Source organism: Equus asinus, chromosome 17, assembly GCF_041296235.1.
Source record: "Equus asinus isolate D_3611 breed Donkey chromosome 17, EquAss-T2T_v2, whole genome shotgun sequence".
Classification (NCBI taxonomy): Eukaryota; Metazoa; Chordata; class Mammalia; order Perissodactyla; family Equidae; genus Equus; species Equus asinus.
Window position 1 is genome coordinate 50,905,933 of NC_091806.1, and position 19,929 is coordinate 50,925,861.

At 55.8% G+C, this 19,929-nt stretch overlaps 1 protein-coding gene across 4 annotated transcripts in view; it reads right to left on the minus strand.

Moving 5' to 3' along the window:
* Positions 1–5,275: 5,275 nt before the first annotated feature.
* Positions 5,276–19,929, minus strand: part of MOB2 (MOB kinase activator 2) — a 63,595-nt gene continuing 48,941 nt past the window's right edge. For all 4 annotated transcript variants that reach the window (XM_044749634.2, XM_044749635.2, XM_070488530.1 and 1 more), the window contains 4 exons: positions 14,051–14,211; positions 13,034–13,127; positions 7,099–7,223; positions 5,276–6,323 (listed from right to left, as the gene is read on the minus strand). In XM_044749634.2, coding sequence (XP_044605569.1) covers positions 6,013–6,323; positions 7,099–7,223; positions 13,034–13,127; positions 14,051–14,211 — 691 coding nt within the window. In that variant the 3' untranslated portion in view covers positions 5,276–6,012. The remainder of the gene's footprint in view (positions 6,324–7,098; positions 7,224–13,033; positions 13,128–14,050; positions 14,212–19,929) is intronic.

Sequence of the window (19,929 nt, forward strand, 5' to 3'; positions counted from 1 at the left end):
TCTGGACAGGAGGCCAAGAACTGAGTCTCACTTAAGTGGGTCTCACTGGGCTAAAATCAAGATGTTGGCAGGGCTGCATCCCCTCTGGAGGAGAATCCATTTCCTTGCCTTTTCCAGCTTCTGGAGGCACCTGTAATCCTCGGCTCGTGGCCCCTTCCTCTGTCTGCAGAGTCAGGAACATCAGCTGAGTCTGCACGCTGCCATCTCTCTGATTCTCCCTCCTCTGCCTCCCTCTTCCAGTTTTAAGGAATCTTGTGATTATACTGGGCCCAGATAATCTCTCCATCTCAAGTTCAAGTGATTAGCAACTTTAATTCCCCTTTGCTACATGAGGTGACAGGCATAGTCACAAGTTCCAGGGGCGAGGATGTGGACACTGGGGGGTGGGCATTATTCTGCCAAGCACAGACTGCCTTCTAGCAAGTTTCACAACCAATTCACATGGAAAATACACTCACTCCATTCCAAGGTCCCCAAAAGGCTCAACCCATTACAGTATCAAGTCAAACACGAAACCTCATCTAAATCTCAACAGCTCAAAAGCCCAAATCTCACCTAAATCATCTGATTCAGGTGTGGGTATGTGAAGACTTTGAGTATGATCCATCCTACTGCAAAATTCCTCTCCATATGTGGGCCTTTAAAACTAGAAAAGCTATCTGCTTCCAAAATACAATGGTAGGACAGGCAGACGATGCCAGTCATGGACATTTCCATCCAAAAGGGGAGAAACGAAGGAGGAGATAGGTATCACTAGTCCAAGCAATTTCAAAACCCAGCTGGGCCAACTCCGCTAGGCGCGCATCAGGCCTAGGAGTAATCCTCTGTGGCTCAAGGCTCTGCCCTCTGGATACCCAGCTCCACCCTCCGGCTTAGACTTCCTTTTTAAAGAAAGGTAGCAAGCATTTGCAGCTGAGGTTTTATCAGTCTGTTTCCTGCCCATAGTATCTTGGGGGGTCCAACAGCCTTTCACTTCATCCTCTCACTGACCCTTTCAGTCCAAGCTGTCAGGGTTTCTGATGGTATAAAATTCTCAAGAACCATGTGAATCTCCTGTATGTGTCATGGAGATTCACTCCATAAGACAAGGTGTTCCTCCAGATCCTTCCAAGAGAAAATTTTCTGTTTTTGGCTTTCCTGAGACGACTGTGGTAACTATTAGTCACACGCTTGACCTCCTCCAAGAGCCCTCCCTGTGACTGAATACTCTGAGCTTGTTCGTCTTCTCAGGTATTAGCAGAAGGCTGTCCAGCTTCACTCTCAACTTTTTCTCCAGAGCACATTTTCCTGACAGTGAACCTCCTAATTCTAGTGTCTTTTGCAATCTGGCTTGCCTGAGAATTCCCCAAATCATCAAGCTCAGGTTTCCTTTTGCTTAACAGCTCCTCCCCCAATTTCTCTTTCCTCTCACATTTTACTATAAGCAGCAAGAAACCAGGCTGCACCTTCAAAATTTTGCTTGGAAATCTCAGCTAAATATCCAGGTTGATTATTTACAAGTCCTGCTTTCCATCAACTGTAGGAGGACAGAATTCAGCTAGTCTTTCTGCTATGTATCACCATATAACAAGGACCTCCTTTCCTCCAATTTCCAGTGGCACAGTCTTCATCTCCCTCAGGCCTCACCAACAATGCCTTTAACAGGCTGTTCAGGATGATTTTTGGTATTCTTAGTGGTGAATTAGGTTTCCTTTGCTGTGCCCCTCATTTATTTCTGAGTCTTCAGTAGCAGAGTTGTTAACATCCATACTTCTACCAACAACATGTTTAAGGAAATCTAGGCTTTTTCTATCATGCCCTTCAAAATTCCTCCAGCCTCTGCACTGCCTATTCCCAAAGCCACTTCTACATTTTTAGGTATTTGTTACAGTAGCACCCTACTCCTGCGACCAAAATCTGCATTCATTTCCTATCACTGCTGTAACAAATTACCATAAACTTAGTGGCTCATGACAAGATAAGTTTGTTATCTTACAGTTCTGGAAGTCAGAAATCCAAAATGGATCTCACTGGGTTAAAATCAAGGTGTCAGCAGGGCTAGTTCCTTCTGGAGGCTCCAGGGGAAAGGGAGAAATTGTTTTCCTTTCCAGCTTCTAGACGGGCCCAAGTTCCCTGATTCATGGCCCCTTCTTCTATCCACATTGGGCCAAATCTTTCTTGTGCTGCCTCTCTCTGGTACTCCCTATTCCGCCTCCCTCTTCCATGTACGAGGACCCTTGTGATGACGTTAGGTCCACCTGGTCAATCCAGGACATGCTCCTGTCTCAAGGTTGGCTCATTAGCAACTGTAACTCCTTCAGCATCTTTAATTCTCCGTTGCGAGGTAAGGCAGTGTATTCATAGGTCCCAGGGATTAGGACACGGACACCTTTGGGGGGATGTCCAGAACAGAGCTAACAGGACTGGGTGATCCAAGACTCAGGGATGGGTAAGCGAACAGTTCATCAGGGCACAGCTGGGACTCAGCCCCGAGTCTGCATGCCTTAAGCTGAGCCCCACTGCCTCACTGCAGGCAAAACCCAGGAGCCGTGTGCAGCCACCTCACTGCAGGCTGGGAAACTGAGGCAGAGGCAAGAAGCCTCCCCCAAGATCTGAGTGGGCCAGGACTCTGCAGGTCGTTCAGCAAGGAGCCAGCCAGCTGGTGGAGAGCACGGGGCACTGTCCTCACCCTTGGGAGGTGTGTGGGTTGGCTCAGCCGGCGCACAGTCCAGCAGGAGGCACTCCCAGAACAACCAGTGCTGGTCTTCATCCTGGCTGCCTGGCCCTTCCTGGGTGGACTTCCTGAGGTCCCAATGACCAGTGCCGTGCCCACGACACCCACATGCCCGGGGATTCCATAGCTCCTTCCTGAGTCAGACCAACATGACCACGTGTGTCCTAGACACCTCCCTGCAGATGTCCTGTGGCTCCTCATGGAAATGTCACCCCCTCTACACATGCTCTGTATCTCAGCTCCATCCAGCAGCTCGACTTGGACATTCCAGTGTCCTGCTGGCATCTCCAGTCCCCACATCAGCCAGCCGGACTGCTCCCACTCCCACCTCAGGGCCAGTTTCACCACCTCCCTACTCCAGGCCTCCACCCAGCAGCCTAAACACACATGGGACACAGCCTGTGTGCCTGGTCTGCTCCCTGCAGGCCTCAGGAGGTCCTTGATGCCCAAGGCCAGGCCAGAGCCCTGCCTTCGGCTCCCACATTTAGCCCTGTGGTTAAGTGCCACGGGCATCCTGAGACCTCTACTTCGGGGGTCCAATTCACATGGAAAATACACTAGAGAGACGGGAAAGACACATGGGTGAGGCACACCCGGGGGAAGGGGCCCGTGCAGCCAGGTGGGCTGAGTGTCCACAGTGAGGTCAGGATGACTAAGAAGGAGGGCATGACAGATGGAGGGGGGTGACCTGAAGGAGGCTCCCAGGCCAGGCCTTGCCCAGGAGGGGCTGTGGCTTCCCTGGCTGGGCACAGAGCTCTTGTCTGCAGGGTTTAGGAAGCAGTGGGGTGGCAGGCTGCACACAGGCCAGCCAGGAGCTCATCCTTTCAAGAGGCACCTGCAGGGAATGGGGTAGTGGGAGCTGAATCAACACCTCCCAGCCTCATTGTGGGGTCATGGCTAAAGGGACTGGTAAGGCCTCCCAGCTGGTGACAGGCACAGCCAGGATGCTGCCAGAGGCATCCAGTGACTTGGGGGCAGGCAGGGGAAGAGGCTGGCCTGACTTTGCTGAGCTCCAGGCTAGGTGGGGACAGAGGCACAAGCCTCGGCAAGGCGGCCATGGGCTCGGAGGGGCAGAGGAGAGCCCAGGAGCCTTCCTGCAGGGAAGGTGGCACTTGCCCAGAGGCTCTGAGCATGAGTGAGCTCAGCAGGTAATCCGAGTGGAACCTTCTGGAACTGTGCATGTTAAAGTCATGTTAAAACAATTCTGGGGGCTGGCCCAGTGGCGCAGCAGTTAAGTTCACACATTCCGCTTCGGTGGCCCAGGGTTTGCCAGTTCAGATCCCAGGTGTGGACCTACACACTGCTCATCAAGCCATGCTGTGGCAGGTGTCCCAAATATAAAGCAGAGGAAGATGGGCATGGATGTTAGCTCAGGGCCAGTCTTCCTCAGCAATCCTCAGAGGAGGATTGGTGGCGGATGTTAGCTCAGAGCTAATCTTCCTCAAAAAAAAAAAAAATTCTGATGTCTACCCTCCATCTCCAGGGACTGAGTCAACAGGGTTGGTCTTCGTTTTCAAGCACGGGGAGTTTTAAAGCTGCTCCCAGTTGACCACTGTGCAGCTGCTCTGGTGCAGGGAGGGGTCAGGGAGATGGTGCAGGGCCCCGGTGGGGAGATAAGAGGACAGGGCCCCCCAAGGGTGCACTTGGATTTTCTGGGGAACCCCAGGGCTGTCAGGTGGGGAGCAACTCTCAGGGGCAGGAGGAGGAGACGCCATGCCAGGAGCAATGAAGAGGCCACAGAAGAGGTCCGGAGAGAAGGCGGGCGGGGGAAGGACCTGGTGACCACACGAGCTGGGAGACAGAGCCCAGGGCCCCTGCCATTTAAGGGGTGCACAAGAGGTGAGCAGGACAGGAGTCAACCACCAGAGAAGGCTGACCTATCACCAGGCATGGTATCAGGGAGGGTGGGGGGTCCCCACTGGAGCCCCCTCCTCTCTGCCCACACGGAACCTAGACAAGCTCCAGGGTTCAGCTCATGCCTCACTCCCCCATTTGTTCCCCAAGCCCTGCCCTGACCCCACTGCAGGCACTCACCCCCTCCCCAAGCTCTCCCCTAAGCCACCCTCGGACCATGCTGTCCTGGCCAGGGCTGGCACCTGCAGTGGAGCCCCTCCAGCACGCTGGCCAGGAAAACTCCCTAGCCAACTCCAGCCCCCACTCCAGGGTCCCTGCTACCTGCACGGGGAGGGCACAGCACAGGAGGAGTGACCAAAGCCCCCTGGGGACCTGTGACACAGGTGTGTTCCCTGGCTCCAGGCTTCCTGTGGCCCTGCAGGCCGCTGTGGGCACAGGTCAGCAGGGGGAGACTGTGCTTGGCCCTGGCAAGAAGGGCAGTGCCTGCCATCGGCCAGCACGGGCCCTGGATGCCAGTGAGAACTCCACACCTCCCAGGCAGCAGGCAAGGGCCTGGCCCCAGGGGGTGTGCAGGGACCACCTGTGGGGCGGGCAGAGAAGCAGGCAGTGGCCTCGGGGTGCAGGGCCAGGCCACCCTCAGTCCCACACTGGCCCCAGCACCCTCAGCATGGGTCACCAAGACGCTGAGGACACACACAGGCACTGACCTGAGAGAATTCTTTTTATTACCACTGAACAGGTGGGCCGAGAGAGCGATGCTGCCTTCTGCTGACAGCTGCGTCTCTGCACAGGCCTCCCGCCCCAGGCACCTCGGTCCTGAGCCCAGCTTCCAGAGGCTCCCTCCTGGGCTGCGGGGGCATGAGGAGGGGGACACGGCCACAGGCTCGGGGCCCCTCCAGGCACCCCCAGCCTCCCCTTCTCCACCCTCTCTGAGCTCCTGAAAGCCAAGATCCAGGCTACACTAGGAGAGAGGTGGGGGGACCCGGGGAGGAATCTCTAAAAATAACCCCACCCCTGAAAACAAAACCAAACCAAGTGGAACCAGACGTCAAGCCTCCTGGGGAAGACCGTCCTCCTGGTGGATTTCTCTCAAACAGCAGAGCCCCGGGGGGAGGTGGGGCCGGGCCGCATGGAAGACCAAAGGAAGGAACCCCACAGGAGGAAACGCAGATCGTCAGTCCCATGAACATTTGTTGAGCGAGTGAAGGAAGTCCAAGGGTTCTTCGTGATAAGCGGCACTTATCCATCCAACAGGAAACCATGGCGGGGAGTCAGACGTGCTATGCCCGCCGGCTTCTGGGGGGCCCCCCTCTGTGCAGCTGGCCCGCGGCCAGCATCACCTCCGACCTCCAGCCGAGCGTGCCAGCACGTGTGCGCACACGCAGACACGCGCAGCACCCGTATCACCGTCTCTCTGCACACGTGCACGCCTGCTGGCCGGGGGCTCACCTCTCCTTCACGTGGTTCTGTGCCCCCATGCCCCCACTGCCAGCCCCATCCCCGCTGCCCCCGCCGCGGCCCCCGCTGCTGCACAGCACCTCTGTGAGGTCGTCCATGACGGCGGTCTCTTTGGGGTCAAGCAGGTTGAACTCCCTGGCAAAGAGGATGAAGTGGACATAGAGTGTATTCAAGTGTCCGTGCAGCTCGAGGGCCAGGGTCTCCTTGAAGTGGGACGAGTAGATGTGTGCCAGCACGTGGAACAGGTACTTGCAGATCTTCTTCACCAGAGACTCGAAGGAGCTGGGGAATTCTCTGCCTAGGGAGAGGTGCCGCAGTGTCAGCCTGCACTCTGTTCTGTCCCTGAGGCCCCTCCTAGGCGGGTGCCCGAGGAAGGACGTGCCTGCCCAGCTCCCACCAGGCAGGAACGAGGAGACCAGACAGGCTTCTCCAGCCTCCCAGAACCCGGCACTTTCTGCAGGACCAGCCTGGAGGGCCCACTCGCTGCCTGCCCCCCAACCCTGTAGCCTCTACTGAAAGGCCATCAGCAGGCACTTGAGTGACTTGTCACCCCAGGCCTGGCCTCTGAGAGCTGCATCTCGTGGGCTGCCTGGAGGGTGGGTCCTCGCTGAGCTGTACTGGCCGCCTCTGAGAGAGTGGCCTACAACCCTGCCACACACCACCCAAAGCCTGGACTCGGCCCCAAAGTCACATGTGTTTCCCTGACAGATGCTCTGTGGCTCCCTATGTGGACTGGGCTGCAGAGGAGGAAAGGAAGTGAGGCACCCGGGAATCTCCTGCCAACCAGATGCCACCCTCTGCAGCTCAAGAGCACACCCTGGCCAGGTCTGGACACAGCCACAGCTGCTGATCGTCAGCCCGCAAGCCCCAGCAAGGTGGCTGGGACAGCCATATCTTGCAGGGGGCAGTGGAGGCCACAGGTCCCAGAGCCTGGGGTGGGCGGGGTCTTGACCCTGGCCGGGAGGGTGCCAGCCTCATACTACAGCCCAGTTCCCCGGGTTACACCCTCCCACCTCCTCAGCTGCAGCCACACCCACCCTGTGCCCGGGGGTGCTCTGCCAGGAGGGACCTACCATATTTCGTGGGGAACACGTCCTCATCAGTCACCAGCTTCTGCACAGAGCTCATGACAAAGTCGACGTACTGCGGGGCGGTGCACTTGACCTTCTTGCCCCGCTCGTCGTGCCAGTAGTACTGTCTGTGGGGCAGAAAGGGCAGGTCACAGCACCACACAGAGACCCGGGCCCCCCTCCAGCTGCACAGCCTCCCGAGCTTCACACAGACCCCTCCCTCTGCCGGGCAACCCCACTCATTTATCTGACTTTACTCGGCCTTGGAACTGGCTTAGACTATGTCCCCCCACCTCCTGGAGCTGGGACCCGAGGCTCTGAGTGATCTGGCCCTGATTTCCTGAGCTCACGAAGTGCCCCTGGGTGACAGTCTTGAGGGCTCACCACTCCTGCTACCCTGCCAGGCCTGTCGCCAGGACAGCAGGAGGCCCCATCTCCCACAGCCAGCCTGACCCCAGCCAAGAGAAAAGGCATGGCCTGGCTGAGCGGCCTGGAGACAATTCTGCTGCTGCTGCCTCTACCCAGAATCCCAACCTCCATCTAGTGCGAACCAGGTATTCTTCTCAGCCCTGAGCATCTATAGCTCATTTGTGCCAGGGGCAGGGCTGGGGGTTGGCTGCAAGACTGGGAAAGCACAGCTCCGACACTAATGGGCAGGCCCGCCCATATAGCCCTGACTGCCACTCAGGCACCAGGCCCTGCCCACCTAAATGTGGAAGGTCTGGGGAGCAACCCAGACGCAGCAAATGGCAGACTGCACCTGCACGGCCACCACAGCATGTCACATCTGCTCTAGGGCCGCCCCAGGGCACCACGAGGCACCAACACGTCCCATGTGCCCCACAAGGCTCAGGAATGAGCAAAGGAGTCTAGCAAAGCCCTAAGAAGCCTGCAAAACTTCCTGCCTGCCCCAGAAGTAAATATCTAGCAAGGCTCCCCAGCCACAGCTCCTGCCCCTGCGCCCTCCCCCCTCCAGGGGTCTCTGCTCTATCCTCCTGCCTGACGTGGGAATGATACGGGGCAGCCCCGTGTCAGACCATCTGAGGACAGGAGACAAAGTCCATCTCAGTGTCTCCTCATGAGAAGACAAGGGAATCTTCCCTCCCTCCCCGGCAGGACTGCCCTACAGGAAGTCCTACAACTGGGCAGTGGGATTCTCCCATCTTCATTGTTCCTTTTTTCAGAATTGCTGTGGCCATTCCAGTGACTGCCCTTCCATGTAAACTGTGCAACCAGCTTGTTGATATCTACACAACTCCACCAGGATTTCAATTGGGATTGCATTAAATGAACAGATCAATTTGAGGGGAATTGACATTTTAGCATGTTGAGTCTACTAATCCACGAACACAGAATATCTATCTACTCAGGTTGTCTTTGATTTTGTCCATCAGCGTTTTGTAGTTTCCAGCACACAGATCCTGTGCACATTTCCTACAGTTTATACCTGAGTATGTCATTGTTTTGTAAATGGTACAGTTTTATTAGTTCTGGGTTCCAACGTACACTGCTGGTATACAGAACTATGATTAATTTCTGTGTGTTGGCCTTGCTAAATTTATTCATTTATTCCACTTTTTGCTAGAATCTTCGGGGTTTTCTACATAAACAATCATGTTGTCTGCAAACAGGGACAGTTTCATTTCCTCTTTTCCAACTTGGATGCCTTTCATTCCTTTCTCTTGCCTTATTGCATTACCTATCTTGGGTGAATTTTGGTATTTTGTGCTTTCTAAGCAGTTGATCCGGGTAATCTAAGCTGTCAAATTTATGTACGTAGAGCTTTTTGTGATTTTCCTTATTATCCTTTTACTATCTGCTGGGTTTATACTGACCCCCTCCCTTCACTCCTTATACTGATAATCCTGCTCAAGATTTATCAATTTTATTGATCTTTTCAAGGAATCAGCTTTTGGTTCCATTGATTTTCCCTATTATTTTCAGAAATCAGTTTCAGTGATTTCTGCTCTTATCTTATTCTTTCTTTTCTTCTGCTCAATTTGGGTTTATTTTGCTCTTCTCTTTCTAGTTTCTTAATATGGAAGTTTAGATTGTTGATTTACGACCTTTCTTCTTCTTCTAAAATAAGCATTTCATCCTATAAATTTCCCTCTCACCATCACTTTAGCTGCATCCACAAACTCAGGTATGCTGTATTTGCATTTGTGTTCAGTTTAAAACATTCTCTAATTTCCCTTGAGACATCTTCTCTGACCCAGGGATATTTAGAAGTGAGTTAATTTCCAAATGTTTGGAGATTTTCCTTTTATCTTTCTGTTACTGATTCCTAGTTTAATTCCATTATGGTAGATGACTTACTTTGTAGGACTCTGACTCTCTCAAGTTTGTCCAGGGCTGTTTTATGAGCCAGGATCTGATCTACTTTGGTGAATATTCCCTGTACACTCGAAAAGAAGGTGTATTTTGCTGATGAGGGTAGAGTATTCTATAAATGCCAATTCAACCCAGCTGGCTGATGGCATTAGCTTTATACTCTTGCTGATTTTCTGTCTGCTAGGTCTGTTACTAAGAGAGAGGTGTTGAAATCTCCAACTATAACGTGATCTTTGTCTGATTTTCCTTTCAGTTCTGTCTGCTTTGTGTACAAGCTCTGCTGTTGAGTGCACACACATTCAAGATCAATACTTGCTGATGAATTGGCCCTTTCGTAGATAAGCAATCTTCTTCTGTATCCCAGCTATTTTCTTTGCTCTGAAGTCTACTCTGTCTGGTATTAATAGAGCCCCTTCAGCTTCTTCTAGTTAGTGTTTTGTTGGTGTCCCTTTTTCATCCTTTCCCTTTTAACCTGCCCATGTCACGGCATCTCAAGTGAGTTTCCTGTAGATGCTGCATGGCTGGCTCGTTACAAATTGGTTCCTATAATCTCTGTCTTGTAACTGGCGCATTCTCACCACGGATGTGGCCTGTGATCACTGGTCTGTTTCAATTTAAATTCATTATATGCTGCTATTTGTCCCTTTTTCATTCCTCAGATTTCCTCTTTCCTGCCTTCTTTTGGATTATTTTTTAGTATTTCCTTTTATCTATGATTTTCAGTATATCATTTTTAGTGGCTTTTTTAGTGGCTGCTCAAAGGATTATAAAACAGTCACTTCACTGTTCACGCTGCACTTGAACCAACATGTTGCACTTTGGAACGCAGAAACTGCCCCGGTCTGGCCCCTCTGCCCACCCTGTGCTGCATTGTCTCTGTGCTCCCCCTGCAGACGCTGAGCCCGGGAGGCAGAGTTCTGACTCCGCTCACCCACCAAACGCGTTTAGAGAACTTGAGAGGAGAGAAGCAGTCCAGCATCTGCCTCATTTCTCTTGCTCCTCCTCCATTCTCACGCTCCACGTGCCCTCTGCTGTCATTGCCCTTAGTCTCAAGAGCTCCCTGTAGCAATTCTTTTGGAACAGGCCTGCTGGCTATGAATTCTCTCAGATCTCCTTCACCTGAGAAGTAGCTTAATTTCACTTCATTCCCAAAGGGCATTTTCACTGGATGGAGCACTCTGGGGTGACGGTTCTTTCCTTTCAGCACTTTGGAAACACCATGGTGCGTCCTCCTGGCCCCAGGGCTTCTGGTGAGAGCACAGTCACTCCCACTGCTGCCCCCACAGGTGCTGTGCCACCAGCTCTGCTGCTGCTCAGGTCTCTTGTTTTCAGCAGTTTGATCACGACATGTCCATATGTGGATTCATCAGGTTTATCCTATTTGGACTTCATTCAGCTTCTTGAATTTGTATGTTTGTGTCTTTAGAAACTTGGGAAGTTTCCAGCCATTATTTCTTCAAGTATGTTTTTGGCATGGCCCTTTCTCCTCTCCTTTTGGAACTCCAACATTACCCTCTGGTTTCTGTCCTACAGGCACCAGCCAGGTGGAGACAGGCCTCAGCCACACTCCGGGCCCTGGTGGACTTGCTGGTCGTGGGACAGCAAGTGGCTCTGTGGACCTCTAACAAACCTCCCTTTTTCTCTTAAACTCAATTTGTATGAGTTTCCGTCTTGATTTCAAATGACTCCTAGGAAGGCCATATACACCCACTCATACAAATCTACAACAATCCTATGAAGTATGTTACAGACGAAGAGGAGGAGGAGTAGGAAAGGATTTAAGTTCCCTGCATCTCCAAGTTTAACATGGCAGAGCCAATGTCTAGACACAGGTCTGCCTGACACCAAACCCTATGCTCTGTCAAGGAAGCTCTTCTCAAACACACTGATCCTGAAAGGCACGTGGGAACAGAGCAGCAGGGGAGCCCCAGCTTCCCCACCTGCCCGCTCTGTGGGCCACCACTGCCACTGCCTGGCCAGGCGCGTAGCCTGTAGGAGTCCTCCTGAGCATGCCATAAACGCTCTCAGGCGCTCTCGCCCACCTTACATCTGCCTCCAGGTCCACTCCACAGAGACCACTCTGTCCCACCACAACATCCTCCTGGCCTGAGCTTGCCAGCACTGCCCACCCAGCACTGCCCACCCTCCCTTGGGCCATGCCTGGCTGTGTCTCGCTGGGGACACATGTGACACCTGAGCATCCCATCAGCAGCTCTCTCTGGGTGAATAAGGAGTGGAGAGCTGACTGTTGTCTGCACTTGCTCCCACATGACCCAGCCCCAGGCTGTGACACATCGGGATCATGAAAGTGGTGCCCAGAAGGGCTGAACGCCAACAGGGGGCACCCTCTGCCATCTGCCTGTGCTGAGGCTTTTGATGGGTTCTCAGCAAGAGCAGAGCTCAGCTTGTCAGGGTCTAAGCTGGGTCTGTGCCAGGACTGTGCCTGGAGCCTGGCCAGCAGTGTCTGTGGACAGGATGAACCCAGGATGGCACACACAAATGTGTGTTCACCAGCAGAGGCTGGGAGTTCACATACACTTTTATCAGTGTCTGACCTGCAGGCCCTCACAATGAAAAGAAGACATCAGAAAGGAGCTTCTGTGCCTCCTCCTCTGCCACACACCCCCAGGCTGAGCCCCTATAGACCCAGCCTCTGGCCTGAGGCCATCTTCCATCACTTATGCTACTCGGAGTTGGTGGCAAGTCCATGCCATGTGGCAGCTTTCCTACCACAGCGTGCTCAAGAGCTGCTGCGAGGGGCCGGCCCCGTGGCCAAGTGGTTAAGTTCGTGTGCTCTGCTTTGGCAGCCCAGGGTTTTGCCGGTTCAAATCCTGGGTACGGACATGGCACTGCTCGTCAAGCCATGCTGAGGCGGCATCCCACATACCACAACTAGAAGTACCCACAACTAAAAATACACAACTATGTACCAGAGGGTTTGGGAGAAAAAGGAAAAATGAAAAAAGAAAATAAAGAGCTGCCACGAAGCTGGCAGGGTGCCTTGGAGCCCCTCAGGGATGCCTGCTTCCTGAGGAAATGCATCTGCCCGAGCTTCCAGAAGAGAATGACCAGCACCTGGTCTGTTGGGAAGTCACCAAGAAGGCATCCCAGCTCCAGGAAACCAGCCAAGGGAGAAGGCCTCCTCCACCCAGCCCTCACCATCCCCTTCCTTCCTCCCTCCCTCACAAAGCAGGAGCTCTGAGGAAGAGCCGTTACTTGACTGGACAATTAACTGAAGCAGGGAAGCACTTCCAGCTTCATGGTGCTGTTGTCTTAGGAAACCAGCCTGGGCATGTCCTGTGGAAACATCCCTGCCTCTAGAAACACAGCCTATCAGTCTCTGGCCGGCTGCTGGTGCCCCGGGTCCCAGTGGGACACCATCACGGGTGTCTCTTCCCTGATGGGCTGTGTCCTATTTTCCTGTCAGGCCCTGGGCCCTGTTGGAGCAGGAAGACAGGGTTGAGGAAGGCTTTGCACCATTGGGAGGCCTCGCATGGGACACAGTGAGAGTGGGGTCTAAGAAGACAGGTGCTGCAGTAGAGGCTGCGGCCCCACAGCCCACCCTAGTTCCCACAGGCCAGGCCACAACCAGGCAGCAACTCACGTGTTGCACACGGCCATCGTCTGGCACGCCTCTCCTGTGCAGAATTCCGAGATGGTGCTATACTGCAGGTTGACATGGTGGAAAAATGTCGTGGCTGGTAGAGAAGAGAAGGACCAGGCATGAAAACCATTGCCGCGGAATCGTTCCTGTCTCCACTGCCCCACAGGCCCGGGAGCAACAGAGCTTTCCTGGGACCCTGGGGCAGCCAGCGCTTATCAGAGAAAAGACAAGTCCCCAGCGTGGAGCACTCGCCTTGGGGGCTGGCTGCCAGCTGCCACCATGCAAGGGGTGGGGGGCACGGGCCTGGACAGCACCAAGCTGCGCAAAGAGCTGGTGGGCATCTAGATCCGAGTCCTTTCTGTGAGGGGTGGGGGCAGACCAACATGCCCCCTACCCTGCAAGAGGTCAGGGCCCTGGGACCCACACCCCTGCTCTTACAAACAACAACTGGATCAGGGACATCTGCCTTGGCATTGACTAATGCAGATGGCAACTCTAGCTCACCATCCATGAAGCCTACCCCACTTCAGAGAATGGCTCCCTGTGGGTTCCACGACCTTCCGTGTGGCATTCTATGAGCCCTGAGCCCTGGCCCTGCCCAGTGGGTGGGATGAGATCTGCTGTCTTCTCCCATGGGCTGCGGCCTTCCCACAACCCAGCACTGGTAGCCTCGCAGCTGCCCTCCTGCCCCACAGTCCCTCCCTGGCACTGGTGTCCCATCCTCTGTGCATCCAGGACCCACACCGATGCCCCTTTGTCTGTGGGACCCCGAGTGCACTGCACAGCTGGCCATCCTGTGCCTCAGCTTCCTGCCTGGGGAGCTATTGCCTAGCAGTGGGCCACTCAGGCCGCACAATCTCTGCAGTGGGTGGGGAGCTGATCACCAGCTTTGGGGAGTCCTTGAGGAAGCAGACCACCTTCACTGCTTCCCTGCCACCTGCAGAAGCTGTGGTGCCCCCACCCCGCCCCGCGCCCCACTGCCATCTGCCATGCATGGGCTGACCCTCCCACACGCACTGTTGCTGGCCAGCCATTCGTTGAGGTCGATCTCCCGGGGCAGCACCACCAGCTCCTTGAATTCGAAGTCTGTGATCCTGGACTTGGTGTACTCAGGCTCCAGGTACATCTTCTTCTCCTCTGCTGCAGGCTTCTTCCCGTTAGGCTTTGCTTTAGACTTCCTGCCAGTGAGAAGGGGGCATGGAATCACCACACTGCAAGTGAAACATGGAAGCCACAGGCCGGGCCCCAGGAGACAAGCGAGGCTGTCCCTGCCAGTGGCACACCAAGGGGGTCTCCAGGGACAACACCCTGGGAAAGTCTGTTCCCACCAGGTGCCAGAAGTGGAAGGAAGCTGCCCTACGCCCATGCCTTCCCCCACCGTCACCAAGGACCTATGCAAAACGAGCCAGCCATCCTGCCTCTGAGAGGAGAGAAGGGGATGTAAGGACACCAGCTGGAGGCCTGAAGTCAAGAGGCCAAACCTGGAACCCAGGGCAGGCAGGCAGCTCTGGGCCCACTGAAAGGGTAGGGTGGGAGCCACACTAGTCAGCCCATGCTCCACATGTGACACTACAGCCCTACAGCCATCTTAGCCCATGCCTTGAGCCTGGGGTCCCAACGCAGGACAACCACACAGGACACAAGGATGGCATGATTCACCTGGGCTCTGAGCCTCTGAGCACAGTCCCACCATGCAGGTGTGCGTCCTTCTGTGCAGATGGCCCAGCGGCCCGTGCCTACTCAGCACTTGCTGTGTGCCCGACACCCCGAGGCTCACCCCACTGCAGGCCTTCTACCATCATGGTCCCGGGCTCACTCTGGACACCTGTCCCACTTGCCCCCCTTCCTTGGGGGACACCTGTCACGCTCCCCCAGCAACCAGTGTGGCTGCCAGGCAGGGGCAGAGGGAGGTGGAAGCCGGATGTCACAGAGAGTGGCGGAAAGGAGCATTCCTCACTAAAATTTTTTGTTTAGGAAATAGTTCTTTTCCATAAAAATATGCTGCTATAAACACAAAACGGATACGTGTTTTTACACAAATGAATACATATTTTTTAGATGTCTGCTTTCATTAGAATACAGTCAACATCAGTAGCTAAACCCCATGAACCAAAGCTCTTGGGTGCTGAAGGGGCCCATCCTTTCCACAGTGGGAGAGGCCGTAGCCACAAAACCAGCCCCCCTCTGGCTGCCCGTGAGGCTGGAACCGGGCCTGTGGTGCATGTAGCCTGGGCAGGCCAACGAGGTAGTGCATCCCCCAAGAAGTACACTGCCCGACAGAGCAACCCAGAGCCCGCGGCTGGGAATGCCAGCCTAGGCCGGGTTTGACACAAGTCACTGTGTCTGTTGTACACGGGAGCCCACAATGGACAAAACATGCCCTTAGTGAGTGGGTCTTGCAGAGGGCTGCGCATCTCGGACACACCCGTCCCAGCAGCGACCACCCAATATCATGGTGCGGGGGCCTCTGCTGGCCCCTCACTGTCCACGGTCAGCAGTGGGCAGGTTGTGGTCTCCCCCAACCTACAGGGGTTCTCCAGCATTCTGAAGTTTAGAATTGGGTTCCTGGGGGAAAGTTTGAGGAAACCGAAGGAAAAAAATCCCTAACAGCATGGATTAGTCTCTTGGTTCTTAACTGAACAACTGAATTCTTTAATGACACACATCATGACTTTTAGAAAACTAACCTCGAATCAATACTGTCATTGACCAGAAAAGGCCACCTTTGGTTATAAACTCTCAAGGGGGCATAACGTAGGAGGCGGCCCCTTTCACCGGGCGGAGGGCAACCGAGGGCAGGCACAGAACACCTAGCGAGGCCCCTTGCCCCGAGGAGCAGCCACAGGCCTGAGGGACAGGGCCTTGCACTGCCCCAAGGGAGAATCGGACCAACGTGCCCAGTGCAGGGTCTGCGTGTGTCCTGGAAGGAGCCCCTCTTACACAGCCTCCCTGCCTGCAGTAGTGAGGGGTCAGCAGTGGGCACACTCCCGCTGGGCAGAGCAGTGGGCACTAATGTCGGGATAGCCTTGGGCCCACTGCGCTGAGGGCTGTTCTCCTTGGCCCAGCCTCCTGCAAACCAGGGAGGGCTGTAGTTGGGGGGTGAGCAGGGGACAGGCAGGCTGAGGGCCTGGGCTTAGGAGCCAGTGCATGTGACCGGGCCCCACCAGCTCACACCCTTGTGGTCTTCAGCACCTACAGGAGGAGAAGCAAACTGCCCACTCCTGGCCTGTCGCTGCCACGCTGCCCGGATGAAAACGCACTACGGGCCTTGCGTGGGGCCCGGGCCCTCGGGGCTGTGCTGAGAACCTGTTGCAGTCTGGTTCTCTGTGCATCCCTAGCCCCTGCCGGCCTGGTGAGGCCCACGTTTGGGGGGAGGGGAGGTTGTTGCATGGGGGTGAAAGGTCTCTGCAGCTCCTTGACCCTGTCCTTTTCTTTCTCCTGTTTTGAAAAGTTGCTAGTGGTTTATTTTAAAAAAACAGGAAGGAAAAATGCTCCCCGAATGCCAGGGAAATGTTTTCCTTCTGGCTTCTCACAGCAGATCTTCGCCTTAAAAGGCGACGTATGCTCGGCCTCTGGGTGCAGCGCCGGGAGTGGCCAGTGCCAGGCAGGACCGCAGTGTCCTGGGGACAGGGTGGGACGGAACCTGACCTAGGGCTCCTGACCCAGGGCTCTCTGCCCTGCTTAAGTGGGCTGAGGCTGGAGTGTAGATGTGGACACCACACAGGCACGCACACGTGCAGTGGGTACTTCAGGGGTCCCAGAGGTGGGGGGTGGGGGTGTCCACTGGGGAGAAGTGTGGACATTAGGTTCTCGGGGCCCTGCAGCCCTCAGCCCAGGACAGTGAGGCTCTCAGCCTTCCCCAGAAGGGTGAGAGCACCCAGGGCTCTGCTGACGCCCTCAGACGCTCCCCTGGGACATGGGCGGGCCACTTTGCTGCCTGCCCCAGCCCTTTTCCTGACCTTGGGTCTCTGCTGTGGAGTCACATGCAGTGGAAGGTTGGAAGGTTCCCCGTGCACACAGCCCCAGGCACGAGGAACCAGCCTGCAGAGTGCGCCTTGAACCCCATACCAGCCTCGGCTGCGGTCACTCCTGCGTATCCAACTACCGGAGAGATTCTCAACCATGAGCCTGGCCCAGGCAGACCCTGACTCCCTCACCTGTGCTCTAAGTGCACACCTGCCCGCATCTCACCTTGATGCACACCTGGCCTGTGCTGTGGCCACTCCTGGCCGGCCACATACGCTGAGCCTCAACCTCCAGGTCTGGAGGGGCCTATGATCACATGTGTAGGGATGGGGAGTGGTGGGGGCCCAGGCTGTGAAGTGGGCTGCCTGACCCACCCCTCCCCTCAGCTCTGCCATTTAGGAACCATGTTACCTAATGACTCAGGGAACCCCTGTCAGCATCAGCCTGCAAGTAGTGGCTACATGGGCAGAGCGCCAGCAGGAACAGCCATCACTTCAGGGCATCCCGGGGCCTCGTGTGCAGGCCTGCTCCAGGACGCTGTCTTATTAAGAGTGTGATGTCCTCACGCCAGCACATTTATTTCCAGGGGAGACCGTGAGCCCCTGCAGGCCTCAGTTGTCAGAGGGGCCAGGTGAGGCAGTCCCAGGAGGACCTGTGGGTTTACACTCCATGAGATGGGCCTCAGAAGCTCCGGGTGGGCGCCAGGACCTGGGCTGCAGTCCGTGTGGTCAGAAGGTCTCAGCCTCCTCACCTCCAGCAACAAACAGGCAGGCGCACGCCAGGACCCCCGAGCTTAGCTTCCACAAGCTGGTTCCCCTGAGTTTCACTCCCATCACCCAGAGCTGGCCTGGGGCCCCTGGACCTCGGCACAATTTGAGATGACCTGTCAGCCAGCCCAGACCTCTCTGGATCCTGGTCACTGAGTCTTCATTCACTCAGTCTCACAGGGCAGACAGCAGATAATGGACACTGACCAGAAGGTGGCAGGACCAAGGGACAAGCCTGTCTGGGGCTTATCTGGGGATATACAGGGCCTCTGCGCCAGGAAGGGCCCGTGCAAGAGGGGCCCCAGAAGCCCAGCCACACCTGAGTCTCTCTGACCCCAAGTTCTGTCCCCTACATGGCAGAGAAGGTCCCTTTGAGTGGCAGAAGCGGCCCTGGCCCAGCCCCATCCCTTTGCCACCAGCAGCAGCTGACTCAAGATTTCAGAAAACACACAATGGCCTTCAAAGTGGAACAGGCTGCTGCAAGACACCTCAGTGGTGCCTGCCCTCTGCCCCCACAGACACCCTAGAGGAGAGAACAGAATTCTGCCCCCCACCCCATAGGCTCTGGCTCTGAAACATGCTCCTTCCAGCCCAGGCCCAGAGGTCCACCCAGGGGCTGTGGCGGAGCTCCTCTCTGGCTCTTTCCACACTGCTCGATCCAGCGAGAGGCGGAGTCCCTGGCGTGGAGGGACGACTGTGCAAGGCCTTGGCCACAGGCCAGATGGAATTGCCCTGAAGGAGCTGTCCTGAAGGAAGCAGAGGGTGGATGCCAGGCCTCAGCCCACCAGAGCCTGCTGTGACTTCCCGGGAGGAAGAGCCCAGCCGAGGGCACATGCAGAGAACCCAAACAGAGCCCCCAGTGCTGCCCCCATCTAACAGGCTCTAAGACTGGGCCTGCCTGGCAGCTTCCATCCATTTGGGAGGGCCCAGGCTCCAGTGGAAACCCCTTCCTACTGTCTCCACACTGGGTGCCGGACCACCCAGCCTCACCCATCACCTCCCTGGCTCCTGACACCTTTACTGCCGTGGGGGCCCCACACCCCACGCATGGACCCAGCTAGGTCCCTCTGCCAATATTCTTGGCCTAGCACTTTTCCTGTCTACAAGACCCTGTCCAATGTCACACCACTCAGTCCCACCAGGAAGGCCCCTGTGGTTGCTTGGTGTGGCCTACAGACATGTGGCCCAACCTGGGCCAAGTGAGGGGATCTGAGCATGCAGGAGGGAGACCCCTGGGACAGGCCCCGGAGGAACTGGGTGCTATAAGAGGAGTCCCACCCCAGGAACATGGACACACCACCGGGGATCCCCCACCTGCCTGCACATGGCCAAGAGCACTCGGCAGTGGGCCGGAGCTGAGGGAACACTCTGAGTGCCAAACGCCGATGTGACTAGCAGTCGGTTCCCCCTCATCAGCTCCCTATCACCATCACAAGTTACACGGCTGGCCCCCATTATGGCCCAAGGAGCAGGTTGTTACCAGGCACGGAGAGCCCCTGGGCCACTACAATGAGGCCCTGGCTGGCATGGTACCCCTCCAAGGAGCAACAAGTAACTTCAGGTTTCGAAAATGACGACTCCTCGAGGCACCAGTCCTGCTGGGCGGGGGACTGGTGGTTCTGCACTCGCCCAATGCTGAGCCCAGCTGCGTGTCCCCCAGATGCCTGCCCGGCTGTCAGGCCCACTAAGGTTCTCACCGGGAGAGGGACGCACGGCAGACTTGGGAGGCGGCCCCCATGGGAAGCTGTGGGAAGCACGGAGACCCTGCAGGAGGGTGGGTAGACACTGGAGGTAGCTCTGTCTGGAGACAGCCTCATGGACAGAGGAGGTCAAAGGGCTGGAGATGGGGAAGCAGGGTTTTCGGGAACCTACGATGAGTGAACAGTGCACCCAAAGCGCCCAGGCACAGGGAGGCCCCACCAACATGCTCCCCGGAACGCTTGGTGGGCACTGTTGGGGTCTGAGAAAGGAGGGGCCCATGGAGAGGGTGCCTGGAGGACCCTCCTCACTCCAGGCTCCCCGGGCAGGAGGCGCTCAGCAGTTCAGCTCCTGTGCCCAGGCCCACACACACACAGCCCAAGGTCCAGCCTTTACCGACCTTCCTGGGGAAGGTGACAAGGGCACAGGCTGGGCAGGGGAATCACTGACAGGGCTGTGCAGGCC